This window comes from Aricia agestis, chromosome 18 (genome assembly GCF_905147365.1).
Source record: "Aricia agestis chromosome 18, ilAriAges1.1, whole genome shotgun sequence".
Classification (NCBI taxonomy): domain Eukaryota; kingdom Metazoa; phylum Arthropoda; class Insecta; order Lepidoptera; family Lycaenidae; genus Aricia; species Aricia agestis.
Window position 1 is genome coordinate 5,755,724 of NC_056423.1, and position 16,366 is coordinate 5,772,089.

The 16,366-nt window shown below is 42.1% G+C and overlaps 1 protein-coding gene across 1 annotated transcript; it reads right to left on the bottom strand.

The window, feature by feature from the left end:
• Positions 1-2,898: 2,898 nt before the first annotated feature.
• On the bottom strand, positions 2,899-14,454 carry LOC121735865 (cubilin-like). Its single transcript, XM_042126835.1, has one exon. It carries the CDS (start codon positions 14,434-14,436, stop codon positions 3,202-3,204), a length of 11,235 nt encoding a protein of 3,744 aa, XP_041982769.1. The 5' UTR covers positions 14,437-14,454; the 3' UTR covers positions 2,899-3,201.
• Between the last annotated feature and the right edge of the window lie 1,912 nt (positions 14,455-16,366).

Sequence of the window (16,366 nt, forward strand, 5' to 3'; positions counted from 1 at the left end):
AGGCCTACAGGTTTCTTCGAAGTATACGACATATTATAACTGTAATCAAACCTAGTAAGTAACTATATTTTAAAAGTAGGTATGAATTTAGATTTTTTTTTAATGAAATAAGGGGGCAAACGAGCAAACGGGTCACCTGATGGAAAGCAATTTCCGTCGCCCATGGACACTCGCAGCATCAGAAGAGCTGCAAGTGCGTTGCCGGCCTTTTAAGAGGGAATAGGGTAATAGGGGAGGGTAGGGAAGGGAAGGGAATAGGGGAGGGTAGGAAAGGGAATAGGGTATGGGTTAGGGGATTGGGCCTCCGGTAAACTCACTCACTCGGCGAAACACAGCGCAAGCGCTGTTTCACGCCGGTTTTCTGTGAGAACGTGGTATTTATCCGGTCGAGCCGGCCCATTCGTGCCGAAGCATGGCTCTCCCACGTAAAAATATTTTCAAAGATTACTTTGAGACCGTCGTATTTTTCTGAGGCTTTCATGCAGTTTTCATATATACTTAATTTATACTAAAGAAACGCGAAAACCATAATAGAACCCATAGCATTAAATCATGCCTTGTCAAGGGGAAGAGTGAATTAACAATGGATCACCCTTGGCATGTCCATAAAAATACTTTCACGCGCCCACCGCGGTACTTAACCCGGTAATGGCCGATGAAATTCGGGAGAGTACTATTTAATAATCGTTTAGTAGAATTAATAATTCATAGACTGACAATATTAGACACTAAATCATCGTAATTCGGTCAGAGGGAATGTAGACTCCGCGCCACTGTACAAGGTTTAGCAAAACTCAAGTACTTAATAACATAGACTATAATATATTATAGTCTGTCAAAAAAGTGAAGAAATTAAAAAGTGGCAACATCGTTTTGTCATCCCTTTCAAATCAATCTAAGAAAAAAGGGATGACACTACGATGTTGCCACTTTTTAATTTCTTCACTTTTTTGCCAGACTATAGAGTGTATAATTATTTTCTCTATGGTCATAATAATTTTGATTCCTATAAGGTTTACTGTCAAAGTACATATTAGCAGCGCTGAAAGCATGCTGGAAGAGTAACTTTTTTTTTTCACCTTTGTATGGAAAAATTCATGACGCGCGGCTGCCCATACAAATCACAAAAAAAATTAGCTCTTCGGCGCTGCTACTTTTACAGTTTAATACTTTAGGGTGAGTATGTGTTCCTTATAGAGAGTTCAGTATAAGTTGGTTTTCACTATAATAATATGATATTACTCGGTAGATAGAACTCGTAGCCCGTACTTCGTAGATGGTACCAATCTTACAATTATTATTATTATTATAGCTGAAATAACACAATGCCCAGGAGGGTTTAGGTATAATAAATTAGCCGTATCATACAAAAGTGCCTTAGTACTATTGTATGAAACAGCATTTTTTGGGAGACCAAGTGGACATTTGACTTTTAGAAAAAAAGATATTCCTGCAGCGTATATATTCAAGGTCTGCTGTTTGTTCATAATGTGTTAGACAAAAACAAGCATTAAACGTTGCGTAATATACAGGATACAAATTAAGTGATAATACTTTAGGGTGTGTATGCCCTATATAGATTTCGCTGTGAAAGTAGCAGCTCTGAAAGAGTAACTTTCTTGGATTGGGGAAATTTATGACGCTGGGGCGCTTGTCCATACTCCATGCAAATCATTAAAAAAAATTGCTTTTTCAGCGCTGATATTTTTTCAGTGTACTTACTCTACTTATATTATATGCATAGGCTATCACACCCCAAAGTATTATTATCAGTTATCAGTTATCGCTCGCTGTACCTATATTTTGATTAGTACAGCGAGTGATAACTAATACTTTGATAAGCCAAAAACCTGTACATTGCCAATTTTCAGTAGCAAATACAATACGTATATTAAACTAGGTGAGTGAGGGGGTATAAAGGGGGAAGAGGAGGAAAAAGGGGGGAGAGTGGTTGTGTCACGTAGTAGCACGTGACTCGAATACCGTCGGGGGGTTAACTCCTGCGTACGGCGGGCTGAAACGTAATATTATACTTAAAATTACAAATCATTATGAACAGGTTTTTTTTCTACCTTTGTACAAACGCAAAATAGTGTCTACCAAAGGGTAGACACTATTTTTGATACTAGATAGATCGCCTAAAGCTAAGCCTGACGCAGCTGTTGAATCTTCGGTAATATACTTAGGTTGGGTTGCACCAGAGGCGTGGTTAAAGCTGTTAAGGTTATGGTTATAGTTAAATATGGCGTCCTTTAGCTTTAACTTTAACCGAAGAAATTCACAGATGTCTGTTGCGTTTATTTTTTTTATTGAAGCTACAGGTAACGGGATTGAGAGTATAAAAAATTGAATTATCCGTAAAAATCGACAGGAAAAATATAACACTGTAGAACATAGTAAATTTTCAGATATACGTATGAGCGGATGTTAAATATGGCCTCCTTAGACACCATATTTAACTTTAAAACCAAAGATTTGACATTTTGCACTGTAGTTATAGTTAAACTTACAGTTACAAGTATACTTAAAGTTAGTTGGTGCAACCCAACCTTAATGTTTTGGTCATCATGTTTTAAAGAACACCAAAAAGTCAATTTTAGACAATACTTACACATTACTTTAAATTTTAGATTTTAGAGTTTAGGGTGTGTATGATGTATTCTCTGTACCAGTGCTGACGCAGCTACTTCGACGTAGTTTTGACTTCTATGTTATTTTTGTTGGTTTATAAACTAAATAAAATACTATACATACTTATAAGTATATAATTTATTTCGATAACAAAGAATTGCCGTTTTTATTACTTACATAAGTTATCAACACATTCTTTTTTATAAAAAAATAATAACAGAAATAGATTATAAAAAACTGTTCATGATTTTAAACTTAAAATTTAATACATTATAAAATTGTTTTTCTTAATTTGTTTTTAAAAAATACTTTCTTTCACCATACAAAATTTTGTCATAAATTGAAATCAAAATAGAAAACAACAACTTGTACTTATATTAATACCCCTATTCAACACAGGATGGCGCTAGGAGTAACAACTAATGTTTATTTTTACCAAACGTGTTTTTATAATAATAATAAATAACAAAATAAATAAACCTTTTCAAAGTTGCGATTTACAGCTATTCCTGTTAAATATTTGGCATTACTTAAATTAAATGTGAAATTAAATAATTTGTATAAAAATAATTACGCCACACCCACAAAGTCAGCGACCCAGCCCGTCCCCCCGTTATTCATAGTCGTAGTGAACACTATTTTGACGTAATTGTCCGGGCTGGTGTAATCGGCCGGGGGTTCCAGACAGAACGTCGATATCGTCTCTCCCTTTCTATTGACGAGAGTCACGTAATTCGAATCGCAGAGCCGGCCGAGGTCGAAGACGGAGAAGTGGAGGTGCAGGCGGGTCCCGCTGGGGGTCTCCAGTTCCCACTCGCAGGTGCCCCTTCTCCTGTAAACTTCTGGGTAAAGGGGGCTGGTCACCTGACCGTCCTCCGTGGTCAGCTTCCCCCCGCACCCTTTACCCTTATCCGTGGCCACGTACACTAGATCGAAGGTCACCGCATCGGTGTTCACGATATGATTGTGCAGGAGCATGTATCGGCCGCTCGAGAATACCGGGTAGTTCTCAGAATACTCCTTCGAGATGTTCCGGAGGAGAGGGGCAGTGGTGACGTTGCCGTCGAATATCTCGAGGAACACCCCCTCGTTCCAGTAAACCGGGTTCGCGGACAGGAAGTATGTCGATACTGTGTGGTTCTCCGGAACGGTAATTAGAGTGTGGCAGTCCCATTCCCCTTTGTCGTTTTCGAGAGTCATTAAGGGGGCTTCGTAGGTGTTCTGTATTCGACCTTGAGCCTCCGAGTAGTTCTTGTTGCAAATTCCGAGATAGGAGACCTCTAGATCCACTCCCTTGTGAGAGGAACCGGCTTCGGATGACGTGATCAAATTAATTTTCACACTCCCCGTCACGTAAAAGTCTACCGAACGCTTCAGGCCACACAGAGAGAACGTCTTCGGAAACACGAGACTAGAATCGTAGAAGTGAGCGTACAGCATCAAGTTACTCTCGTCCTCGTTGTGAATAAAATCCTTCCCGGTTGTGGCGTTCCGGAATCTCGGGTGACTGTATATGACCAGCCTGTCCTGATCGCACGTATCCCGCGCTCCGGGCTCTAGGTCCAGATATTTTATTTGGATGTGTATCAAACTGTACGGGCTCACGCTGGAGTCCAAGAAGTAGCTGCAGTGGAGACTTCGGGGTATCGAGCCCGAGGCGTATCCGGGGGAAGTTATACGCTGCGGGGTTCGCGATATTTGGTACGAGGACTTACCGCAAATCGACGGTATGGATGTCAGGGTCGCTTCGAATCCAGAGCTGGTAATGTCTCCGTCGGTCGATAAAATTATGCTGAGCGAGTTTCCGGAGGATAAAAGCGGCGGAGGGATGTTGTGTCCGCAGTATTTGCCTATTACGAAGCTATTCAGACTCAGCCCGTCTTTCAAAGTCAAGTAATCGCAGTCGCAGTTGCTGAAGCCCAGAGCCGTCTGGTTAACGTTCAAACACGGAGCGATATGGAAAGATTTGAAGGTTACTTGAATTATATAATCCAGGTTCGCTTGTATATTCCAATGACAGTCCAAATAATTTTCATATACCATCGCTCCGTTCAAGAGGGGTGATTTTAATATACGATTGTCCAAAGCGCTTAAATATAGCTCGCCTCCGCACCCGACCGATTGTGAAAACGTGAAAAGCACTTTGACCTTGAAACCCTTAGATTGGAAATTGCTACCGGAGAAGTATTGCAAAATGACTTTATTGCCTTTACTCCTTAAGCTAGTTCCGTTTATTCGACCACACAATAGAGCCAGACGTTTTTCAGCATCTATAAGAGGTCCTTCGAAAACGCCTAAATAGCCGTTGTAACATTCGTAGCTACTCTCCACGTCTATATAGTCAAACCTCAATGCTATGAGCTTGTCGGGTGGTGCTTCAATGGTCCAAGTGCAATTCATATCGTTGTCAGCTTTATCCAGTACAATAGACGTTGGGCTTTTCACGTCTCCACCACAAGAGAAGGTGGAATATGATATTTTAAACCCTTTCCTTTGGCCATATTTGTCCGTTTTGAAGTCAATCTTTACGTTGTTCGTTGCTATAATAGGCTTCGGTAAGTCCGAGCCACATAGGACTTCGTTGATAATGTCGTAATCACTTTCAGCGTATACTGTCACGTTATCATATTTGCATTCGTTAACTAATCCTTCCAAATCGAAGGTTACAAATGTTAAAACTATTTTCTTCCCTGGAGCTGCTATTTCGTAGTGACAGTCCAAAGATCGCGAGTAGCCGTAATCGTACCCGGGACTATAGAGAATCTGATTTTCTTGTGTCGCCACCAGGTTTCCACCGCAAATCGGTTTCCAGTGTGCTTTAAATCCGTCCAACGTTATATTAGCGTCACTACGAAAAACGACTTTCATTTGATTATGCGTCGAATTGAAAGTAGGTGGAAGATTGCGACCGCATAATCGAGCGATTTCCTTGTATGCATTATCTTTCCAGTCGTATATTATGACCGCGTCTTTTGTACAGTTGACTGTATCCTCTACGACAAATCGGTCGATAAATTGTAAGGAGACTCGGTAACCTAAATCTGCACGTATTTCCCAAGTACATTCCTGGTTCTCTTTGTAATTACCCGGAAAATTTGGGGACGTAAACATTTGTGCGTACTTCGTAAATATACCACCGCATTGAGCGCTGATCGATTTGGCCAGTAATCTTATATTTCTATTGTTCTGAACGTTGGAGTGGTATTGCACATAGGTGTCCGCAAATGATAAAAGGAGAGGTTGACTTTGTATTCTATCTTTACAGTAATCACCAAAATTTAAAGAGTTCACTCCGTCACTTATCAGTAAAAATTCATCAGAACATGCAAGATTAAATGTGCCTTCTAAAGTTAGTTCCATTCGTGTACGACCTTCGGACACAAGTAGCCATCCACATTCAACTTGATCATCCAATTTTTCTGGTAAATTTATAACGTTAATTGGATCATTGGACTCAATTTTAATTACACCTCCACATGGCTGCAATTTCCAATTGAGAGTAAAAAGCATAGGAATTTTATACTGTGTAGCTTTGATTTTAAAATATGGGCTCGCTAGTCGGTATGAAACTTGCGTATTGTTCACGCAAACTTTCCTGTTGTGCCTGATGTAACCATCTTGAGACAGTAACGTAACACCAAAGGCATAATTTCGACACACAGTTGTACCTTCCACTTTAATAAATACAGATTTATATTCTTCGGTCCCGTTTCTTACAGGCCCCGTGAAATGCCATTCACAATTGTATGGTATGTTTAAGCTGGGAGATGCGAGTTGTCCTTGTAAACCTTCAAGACCTCCACCACACAGAGCTGGATTATCGGAGCTAAATCTTGCTTTGAATCGACTTACTTTATTGGATGTTGGCGTTATCCATATATAAAATGCTAATTTATTGCCTGTTGATTCGAAAACTTTTGATTTATTATACGATGTCAAGGATGAGTTGCCCACGACGACTTCTTCGATTTTTGAGCCATATGTGATATCATTGTAGGCAGAAAATTGAACATTTGAACTACTATCTTCAATTTCTAATCGAACTCTTCGATTTTCGTTTGGAAGAACAATAATCCACTGACAATATTTGAGATTAGTTGATCCGGGATAGCCTGGAGTGGTTATGATACCATCAGAGGTAGTAAGCGTTCCACCACATACCGGCCTCGATGATTTGAATGTAAACTTAAAGCCTCTAGAATCTGAAATGTGTGAGTAAGGTCCAGGTTTACCGATATGTAGTTTAACTATAACCTTATTGCTTATACTTTCGAAGGCTTCAGAGTAGTTTTCGAGGTCACTTTCACAGAATTCTTTTAATTTTCTTGCTTTACTATCTGCAACACTCAGATCTTCGACTGTTATTTTTGTCTCGCATAAAATTTCGGATTCAGGTAAGTCTATGTCCTTGAATTCTATGTTGATAATATGACCAGGAAGAGAAGTGATGTACCATTCGCAAATTGTGCCTGCTGGAAGAACGATCATGCTCGGATAGTTAGGAGAAACTACTTCTCCTGAGTCAGACATAATTGTCGCACCACAAACATCTATAGATATATTGGCTTTAAATCCGTTTCTCGGCACAAGTTGATGTGTTGAATATTTGACGAATAACCGATTACTGCTCGATTTAATCGTACTAGGACGTTTGCAAAATGTGCCTTTTAGGGGTGATACGTCTGTTGATCCATCTCGGATCTCGACAGCTTCAGCTGCACAGTCTACATCAAATCTCTCAATAAAATCTATTCTCAAAATTTCACCAGGGGGACCAGTAAATTTCCAAACACATTCGGTGTAGGGGGTCGATATTTTGGGATAATTAGGAGAAGTGATAATTTCCCACTTGTGGTCGTTTTCTAAAAGTGACGTACCTCCGCATTCGATGTTCATTTCCTCGTATCGTAATCTGAAATTTGTGTTTTGGAAACGCATAACTTTCACATATCTCACAAATAAATAATTTGTGGTTGATAGGATCCCACTACGGTTTTCATGAGAGTAACCACAATATTTTCCGTCACCAAGTAGTGGAGACTCATTCGAGGCACCGTTTTTTATCACTACATAGTTATTGCAAACGTCACCGTTACTTATATTGAAATGTTCAAATGTTAATTTTACTGTGCGTCCGGGCCGTACCTTTATTATCCAATCACAAGTTGTTTGATACTGAATTGGCCTGTTCCTTTGATAGTAGTAGGAATTTTCGATAACCCCTGACGTATCGTCGAGCAAGCCTCCACAGACTGAGGTTACGGTAGCAGTAAATCCTTTTTTATTTAATGATGAATCAGATATGAAGTTGAGTTTTATATAGGTTGATGCTTCAATTATTTCAGTGGCATTTGATGAAAGACACATATTTTCCTTTAAAGGTGTCCATTTCATTTCATCGTGTGCTGTATATACATTGATATAATCTGCAAAACAGCTAGGTGTTTCTTCTAATGCGAAGTCAGTAAACTTTAATGTCAAATGTCTTCCAGGTTCCGACTTAAATATCCATTCGCAATTTGAATCAGATCCATATTCATTTGGATAATTTGGAGACGTTATCACTACGTCTCGAGTCCCAGAAACTAATTGAGTTTCATTTAAACCACAATTTATTTTACTTGCTGTAGTCGAATCAATGTTTCTATCTGTTTCGGTCCATCTTAAATGGAATAATGATCCTGCATTAGTTTTATCTAAAATTAATTTTATGAAAATAACGCTGGAAGAAGATCTTATTCTGACTGCGTTATTCTTATAGAAACCACACATTTCTTTTAAAACTAAAGCGTCTTCATCGTACCCATCATAAATTATTAATTTGTTATTACACACTTCTGAGTACGACGGTATTTCCACAGAATCTATATTAATAACAATATTTTTATTTCCTTTACTCGTTACTCGCCATGAGTATACACCCTCATTATAGTATAAATTTGGGTAAAGAGGGGACGCTATTTCTCCTTCATGTTTATCAAAAATATCATTGCCATGTAAAAATCCGTATTGCAGTAAAAATCCTTGTCCTGTTTTATCACTGTTACTGTGAAACTTTATATATAACTTGGAAGAAACAGTTTGATTCAACGGTATTCCATGTCCGCAGTAGAGCCCTAATAAATTTCCAGCACCATTATCTTCTCTAACTTCTAGATAATCTTCATTACACTTTTCGGACTCATCTAAATCGAACTTTTCAAATGTAATATAAGCCTTGTTTCCAGGTGACGTATATAAAATCCATTCGCAGTCTATATTAACAGGATAAGATAACGGATAGTTCGGTGACGCTATGGTGCCTTCCTCCGAACTCAATTTTCCTCCGCATGCCGTACTTAATGGTGTGTAATGTGCAGCGAATTGACCGTTCACCTTATCGACGTAGGTTCCAAGCGTGACTGTTAACGTGTTGCCCCGACTAACGACCATCGGTGGACTTTTTTTCCCACAATACTCACCAATAAAGGGAGCCTTCTCATCGTCACCATCATAAACTTTAAGGAAAGTGGAGGGACAGCTTCTTGTCGTAGCGACATCGTCGTCTTTAGGTATATTGAGATATTGTATCGTCAATCTTATTTTGTCATTTAGATTCGGTGCAGAAATAGTCCAAGTACAATTTTGATTTTTCGAATTAACATAGTTATTGCTGTTTATAATTCCGTCGTACGTCGCATTAATGACGGCTCCGCAGACAGTCGTAAAATCGATCATAAATCCCTTGGCCGTTCCATAGCTATTGGTAGAAAACTGAATCGAAGCAGATGAATACCTCGTCACGATACTCGACCGATTTGATTTTGGACAAATTAAATACGAATAATTGGATTGTAAATATTTAGAGCCCAAATAATTATAATTAGAGTTCAAAATTCTACTACCATCGTAAATTTTTAAGTTGTCGTCGCATTGTTCGTCCTCATCCTCGACGTAGTAAAGATCGAGATCTTTGAAATTAATTTCTATTTTGTGATTCGGGGCCACCGATATATACCAGACACAGTCCAACTGATTCTCGTAGTTGTTCGGATAGTTTTTAGAATGAATAGATCCGGACGGGGATCGAATTATTCCACCGCAACCTACCCTGTACGAATCGAAACTAGACTTCAAGTAAGTGTCTCTCAGAGTCGACCGTTTAACTAACCGGACTAGCATAAAGTTGGAAGTAGATTGGAAAGTGTATCCTCCTTTGTGACATATTTTATATAGTAATGGATAAGAAGTACTTTGACCGTTGTATATTTCGAGGGCATCGAGTGTACAGTTCTGAGAGTCCGCTACATAGAGATCTGTGATCGTCAGCGATACGGATGTGCCAACCGGAGTCTCCAGAAGCCATTCACATTCAATGTCACCGCGTGTATTCTTAACACTGTCAAACGAGAGAGGCCCTGCACTTTGCTGAATATGACCTCCACACCCATGCTTTATCCATTCCAAACGGAATCCTTTGGAGGAAAAGTAGTCGATTGATACGAATTTTATTTGCAAGGAATTTGTTTTGGAAGTGAAAGCTTTCGGTAATGTAGCTCCACACATTTTTTCAGTAAAATTTTTATCCGACGTTTCCTTTATTTGTATGTAATCAAAATCACATTTAGCAGGTGAATAGCTTTGTACCGGTCGTACTAAGTCGTAAGTGTAAAAGGGTTGCGAAGAAAATGGAAAACGTTGCGATCTGGGCGTATAATATCTTCTTCTATACATGGTATAAATATTAAAATCGGTAAAAGTCACATTAATAACATTACCTTTAGGCACAGTGATCGTCCACAAGCAATTCGAATTCGGAGGATATTTTTCTGGATACCCAGGGCTTTCGATGACTCCATAACTGCCGCTTATATTGTTATGGCAATTTGTGGTATATTTTAAAAGGAAGCCTTTGCCCGCTATGAGAAAATCAGACCGGAATTTTACCATAGCAAAATTGCTAGACGTTTCGATGTTCCTCGGTTTCTTCGACGAAAGGTTACAATATTTGCCGAAGCTCTTCGCGTTAGTATTTTGACCGTCAAATATTTCCACGTAATCGTCCGAGCAACCCGACACTTCTTCTAGCTCCAAGTCTGTGAAGTTTAATTGAATTTTTGATCCGCTACTTGTACTTATTTTATAAAAACATTCAGCGTTCTCGCTGTATTTTTCTGGGTAGTTGGGTGATGCTATCGAACCGGAGTAGCCGGTGAGCGATCCCCCGCAGCCTCTCACTGTACCGTCCCATTCGATTTTAAATCCATTGCCGTTTAGATAGAAATCCGAGTGAAATTTGAGAAATACGTTATGAGTAGTCGAAACTATAGTTCTCGATTGGAAGGACCCGCAAAATTTACCAATTAAAGGGGAATCCTTGTAGCGGCCGTCTCTAATCGTGAGATGATCGCCGAGGTCGCAATTTCCTCTGATCGGTCTCTCGAGATCAAACTGGGATATGTTTAACGAAATCTGTTGCCCCGCAGGAACGCTTATCACCCAGGTGCAGTCTTTATTGGGCTCGTACGAGCTCGGCCAACCCGGCGAGTAAATAAATCCATGATTTTTAATGTAATTTCCTCCGCAATGATTTCTCTCGTCGAGGAATTTGTACGACACCGAAAACCCATCTGAACGTATGGAGCTATCCGACACGAACTTGATCATTAAAATGTTACTCGATATAGTGACCGCGGGCGGGAGCGTCGACCCGCAATACTTGGCGAGGCTACTGTTTCCGGTGCTCCCTTCTACTATTTCTAGGAGTTCAACGTAATCCGAACTGCACTCCGACATTTCCTCGAGATCGAACCGCTGCCAAGTCAGCTGTATCTGCGTTCCTACCGGGGCGATGATCGTCCACAGGCAGGTCTGATCGTTGTTGTACCTTCCGTGATCGTTAGCCGGGTGAGTGATGGTAGCACTGGGAGCCTTGTAGACGCCGCCGCACTCGATATCGACGGTCGTGTAGTTCGCGTAAAACCCACGCCCCACGATACTCATGTCGGAGCTGAATCTGAGATACATGTAGTTGTACGAGGATATCTGAGTCGGCGGGGTGAATTCGGAGCCCCCGCAGTACCTGCCCATCAACGTCGAGTTGGCGCTCGGGCCGTCCCTGACCTCGACGTGGTCGTACTGACAGTTGTAGTATCTATTATCCTCGATATCGAAATCTTGGAAGGTCAGTTTTATCGCCCTCCCGGGGGTGGTGGCCACGATGTACTCACAGACCGTCTGCTTCGGGTAGGCTAGCGGATATCCGGGGGAAATGATCACGCCGCTGTCGCCGAGGAACGTCCGCTGGCATAAGGACTGATACTGGATTTTGAAACCTCCCGCGGCCATAGTGTGATCCGATTTAAAAATAATGTATAAGGAGTTCGACCGAGATACGAACGAGACGGGAGTTACCTTCCCGCAGTACTTACCGACCAGGGGCGAGCTCTCCGAATCGCCGTCGTATATTTTTAGGTAGTCGTACCGGCACCTGAACGAGTTCTCTATATCGAACGACGTGAATTTCACTGAAATTTTTGTATCCGGTCTAGTTTTAATTTTGTATTCGCATAGCAGGTTATGTAAGTAGGAGCCGTCGAAGCCAGGGGAAGCTATTTCGCCTTTGTCGCCGGTGAACATGCCTCCGCAGCCCGGAAATCCGTCTATCGGCGCATAAGATATTTGAAAACCTTTGCCCACTCCGGACTCGTCCGAATGGAAGTAGACGAGCAGCTCGGAGCCGGACGACTCCAGGGGGGCGGGCTGGGTCGAGTTGCAGTATTTACCGACGAGGGGATCTATCGTCTGCGCGCCGTCGTATACGGCGACGTAATCGAAGCTGCAGTTCTGATGTATCTCGATGTCTAACTGATAGAAATGGAGCTGAATTCTCCTGCCTAGCGTAGTTTTGATGTGATAGTAGCAATCGCGATTGGGCGGGTAGGGCCCCGGGGAGCCGGGCGAGCTGATGCGACCGTGGGTGGTGGCGTTGAATTCACCCCCGCATTGCGGGGGCACGCTAGTCCAGTGCAGAGAGAATCCAGTTTTAGCTACGGTGGAGTCGGATCTGAACCAAAAGTACAAGTTGTTGTGACTAGATATTATGTTTCCTCCGTTAGGGAGGTCGGTTCCACAGAATCTTCCTATCAATTGACTCGCGGAGCTGCGTCCGTCGTGGATTTGAACGAAATCATAATGACATTGAGTGTGAAATTCCAAATTAAATTTGGTGAACGTTACGTTTATTACCTTATTCGGAGCCGTGTGGATTACCCAGGCGCAGCGGGCGTTGTTGATGTAGCTGTGATTGGACAGGGGATACGTTATACTACCTTCCTCCGAGTTGAGAACGCCGCCGCACGGTTGGGAACGCGATTGACACACGTTACCGGAAAACAGGGACGTACACTCGCACCTGAAGCCTCTGCTCGAGTTTTCGTCCGGTCGGCACGTGCCCCCGTTCTGACATGGGTTGCTGGAGCAGAAGTCGTCGTATCTCTCGCAGTGCACGCCACCGTAGCCCCGGTAGCATATGCAGCTGTAGCCCCGGCGAAGAGGGTGGCAGCTGCCGTGACTGCCGCATGGGTTGCCGTCGCAGGGATCGGTCGAGTTTTGATCCGCTACAGAAATATAGCAGCCGTGTAAGCCGAACCCGTCCCCCTCCATTCCGATCGGACATATGCACCGGGCGACCTGACTCCCGAGGGCCGAGGACTCGACGCACTGGGCGGACGGATGGCATCCCCCGTGATTGACGGCGCACGAGCCTCGCCAGGTGCAAGATACGCCGTCACCGGTGTAGCCCGGGGGACAGGGCCCACAGATACGGGAGCCAATCGTGTTGTGGCAGGAGACCATGGGGCTCGTGCTGCAGCCACCGTTGGGAACGGTGAGACACTCGTCGACGTCGTAGCACGTGAAGCCGTCGCCCTCGTAGCCGGCGGGGCACGTGCCGCACCTGAAGGAGCCCGGCAAGTTGATGCACTCGACCCTGGGGTTAACCGAGCACCGGGCGCCGCGGCCGGTCTCACACTCGTCGACGTCGGTGAGGCAGGCGACGTGCGTGCCGTTAGTGGTCCAGCCCTGGTCGCAGATGCACACGATGCCGTCCCCCGTGGTGACGGGGATGCACGTCCCGTGGCCGCACATCTCGTAGTTTCCGCCGGAGCAGTCCTTCGCTTTTCTCGTGCAGTCCAGGCCGTACCATCCGGGCTTGCAGAGGCACTCGTAGGAGCCCGGTCTGTTGACGCACGTCGCGCCGTTCTGGCAGCCGAGGTCGGTGCCGGCGTATATGCGACACTCGTTGACGTCCTCGTCGCAGTTGCGGCCCTTCCATGCCGACGGACACAGGCAGTGGTAGCCGTTCACCAGGTTGAGACAGGTCCCGCCGTTCTCGCAGGGGTGACTCTGGCACTCGTCGGCGCCTCGACTGTTTAGTCTGTTTTGGAGAGTTCTCACTCTAATGTTAAGAGTTCTGATTCTCTGGGATAGGGCGGTTATATTTTGCTGAATACTGCTGGCCAGCGATGAAGCTGCGGTTTCGAGCTGGTCGATTCTATGCAGCAGGTCTCCGGGCACGTCCGCATTCTGTGTCGTGAGGGACACTCGGTTGTAGTCGGATGTCCTGTTGATGCTCAGCAAATTCACGTCACCGACGTAGACGTTGGACTGGGGCCCGTTGGGTCTTATGCGGACGTTTTTACCGTAGGCCGGCTCTATGATGATATCGCCGTCGACGGTTTTTATCTTCGGTCTGTCCTGGTACACGTCACATTGGAACTGAACTAGACACATGTAAACGAGAAACAAACGCGCTATGAAAGCCATTGTCCATGCTCGCGGCTCTGGACGCGGTGGCTGACTGAAACTGTTTTCGGATGATCGCAAATCGCTCTATTCGCGGGGCGTACTCCTACGCCTACTTTCGTGATAACGAGAGGCAATGTGGTCTTAATCTGAGTAATCGGTCATGGCATTTGTTTAGAAAGTTCTGGCAACAGATAACGGACAGTCCAGCTGCATCGTCCGCATAAAACATATCTGAAAGAAGCTGAATAAGCTCGCACCACAAAGCGTTAGATAGTTAACTGGTTACTTGATAAATAATATTTCAGTCAGTAATTATATTAAGTACATAGTACTTAGTACATCTCGTGCAGTCCAGTCCATACATTTAAGATTAAAATAAAAAAAATAAAATCGGTTTTTTTGGCTTTTACTCTTAAAAGCAATTATTAACTAACTTAACTAGTTCTAACATATATAATACTAGATGTCCCGCGCGGCTTCGCCCGCGTAAATTAGAAATTTTACAGAATCCGTAGGTACATTTTCCCATAAAAAATATTTCCCCCGTTTTTCCCACATTTTCCTGAGTTTCTTCTGTCGTATTAGTCTTAGAGTAATAATATAATATAACCTTCTCGATAAATGATGAGTCTTACTCGATAAATGATCTATCTAACACTGAGATAAGTTTTTAAATCGGACCTGTAGTTTCTGAGATTGACGCGTTCAAGCAAACATACTCTTCAGGTTTATAATATTAGGTAGATATAGATTTTTTTTAATTATCGCTTGACAAACTCGAGTCTCGATCTAAAAGACTATGAAATGGTATAATATGGTAGTGATGATGATGATGATGATGATGATGATGAAGAATGTAATTTGCATAGTAGCATATGCTTTCTGTTCTTAAAACAACGCCGAAACTCCCAAACTTGTATCTATAAAGAATCAGGAATTCTCTCAGCACCTTCCGAACCACGGTATACCAGGTATATCTCGGTGCAAAATCTTACTTGTTGGTAGCATATGCTTAGAATACTTCTCACGAAACCGAAGTCACCATATGTTTCCCTATAAGTTTTGAGGAGTTCCCTCGATTACTTATGGATCCTTCATCAGATCACCACTTTTCTGAATATAATACCAAATTGGGATGATACCCTATATACCAAAAGAAAAATTTTGAAAATCGGTTAACAAACGGCGGAGTAATCGTTGAATATAAGAAAACGAACATAACACCTCCCCCATTTTGAAAGTCGGTTAAAATTGTAGCCTATGTGTTATTTATTTAATATTTTAATCAGCACATGAATTGAATAACAAAATTTTTTTCAAATTAATCGTAGCACCATCTGTCAGGACAAACTAAAATTGAAATAGAATAATATTGAATGCGATGATAGCGCCGTCCGCCGGATCTAATGTAAAACATTCCAAAATCAACAACTCCTTATAAATAAGAAATTAATTGAAAAAACATTTTCCAGTAGACCAAACTGTAAATCTAAACCATTCTCGAATCTCCACGAACACACACAAAAAATTTCATCAAAATTGGTCCAGTCGTTTAGGAGGAGTTCAGTCACATACACACGCACACAAGAAATATATATATTAAGATTTGACACATCTATGAGCTATTTCTAATCTCTATCTATTACATTAATAAAAATTTTAATGTTCATTGTTCTTATTACATAAGTTATTGCTTCTTATCGTTCGTGACCGATGAGTAAAATTGCGTCAGAGCAGTTAATGTTTGTTCAGCTTACACATTCGTTACGTTTTCATCAAACATTCCAAGATAATGTATTATGACTGTCTATGGGCTAATATAAAAGTAGATTGATAGACAGATTGGTAACTTATAGGCTTAATGAAGTTCCGATATATTTTGAAAATATGCACTGTGTCTCCATACGCCTCTTTCTGTAGTCTGTACAATTATTGAACATATTGTGTT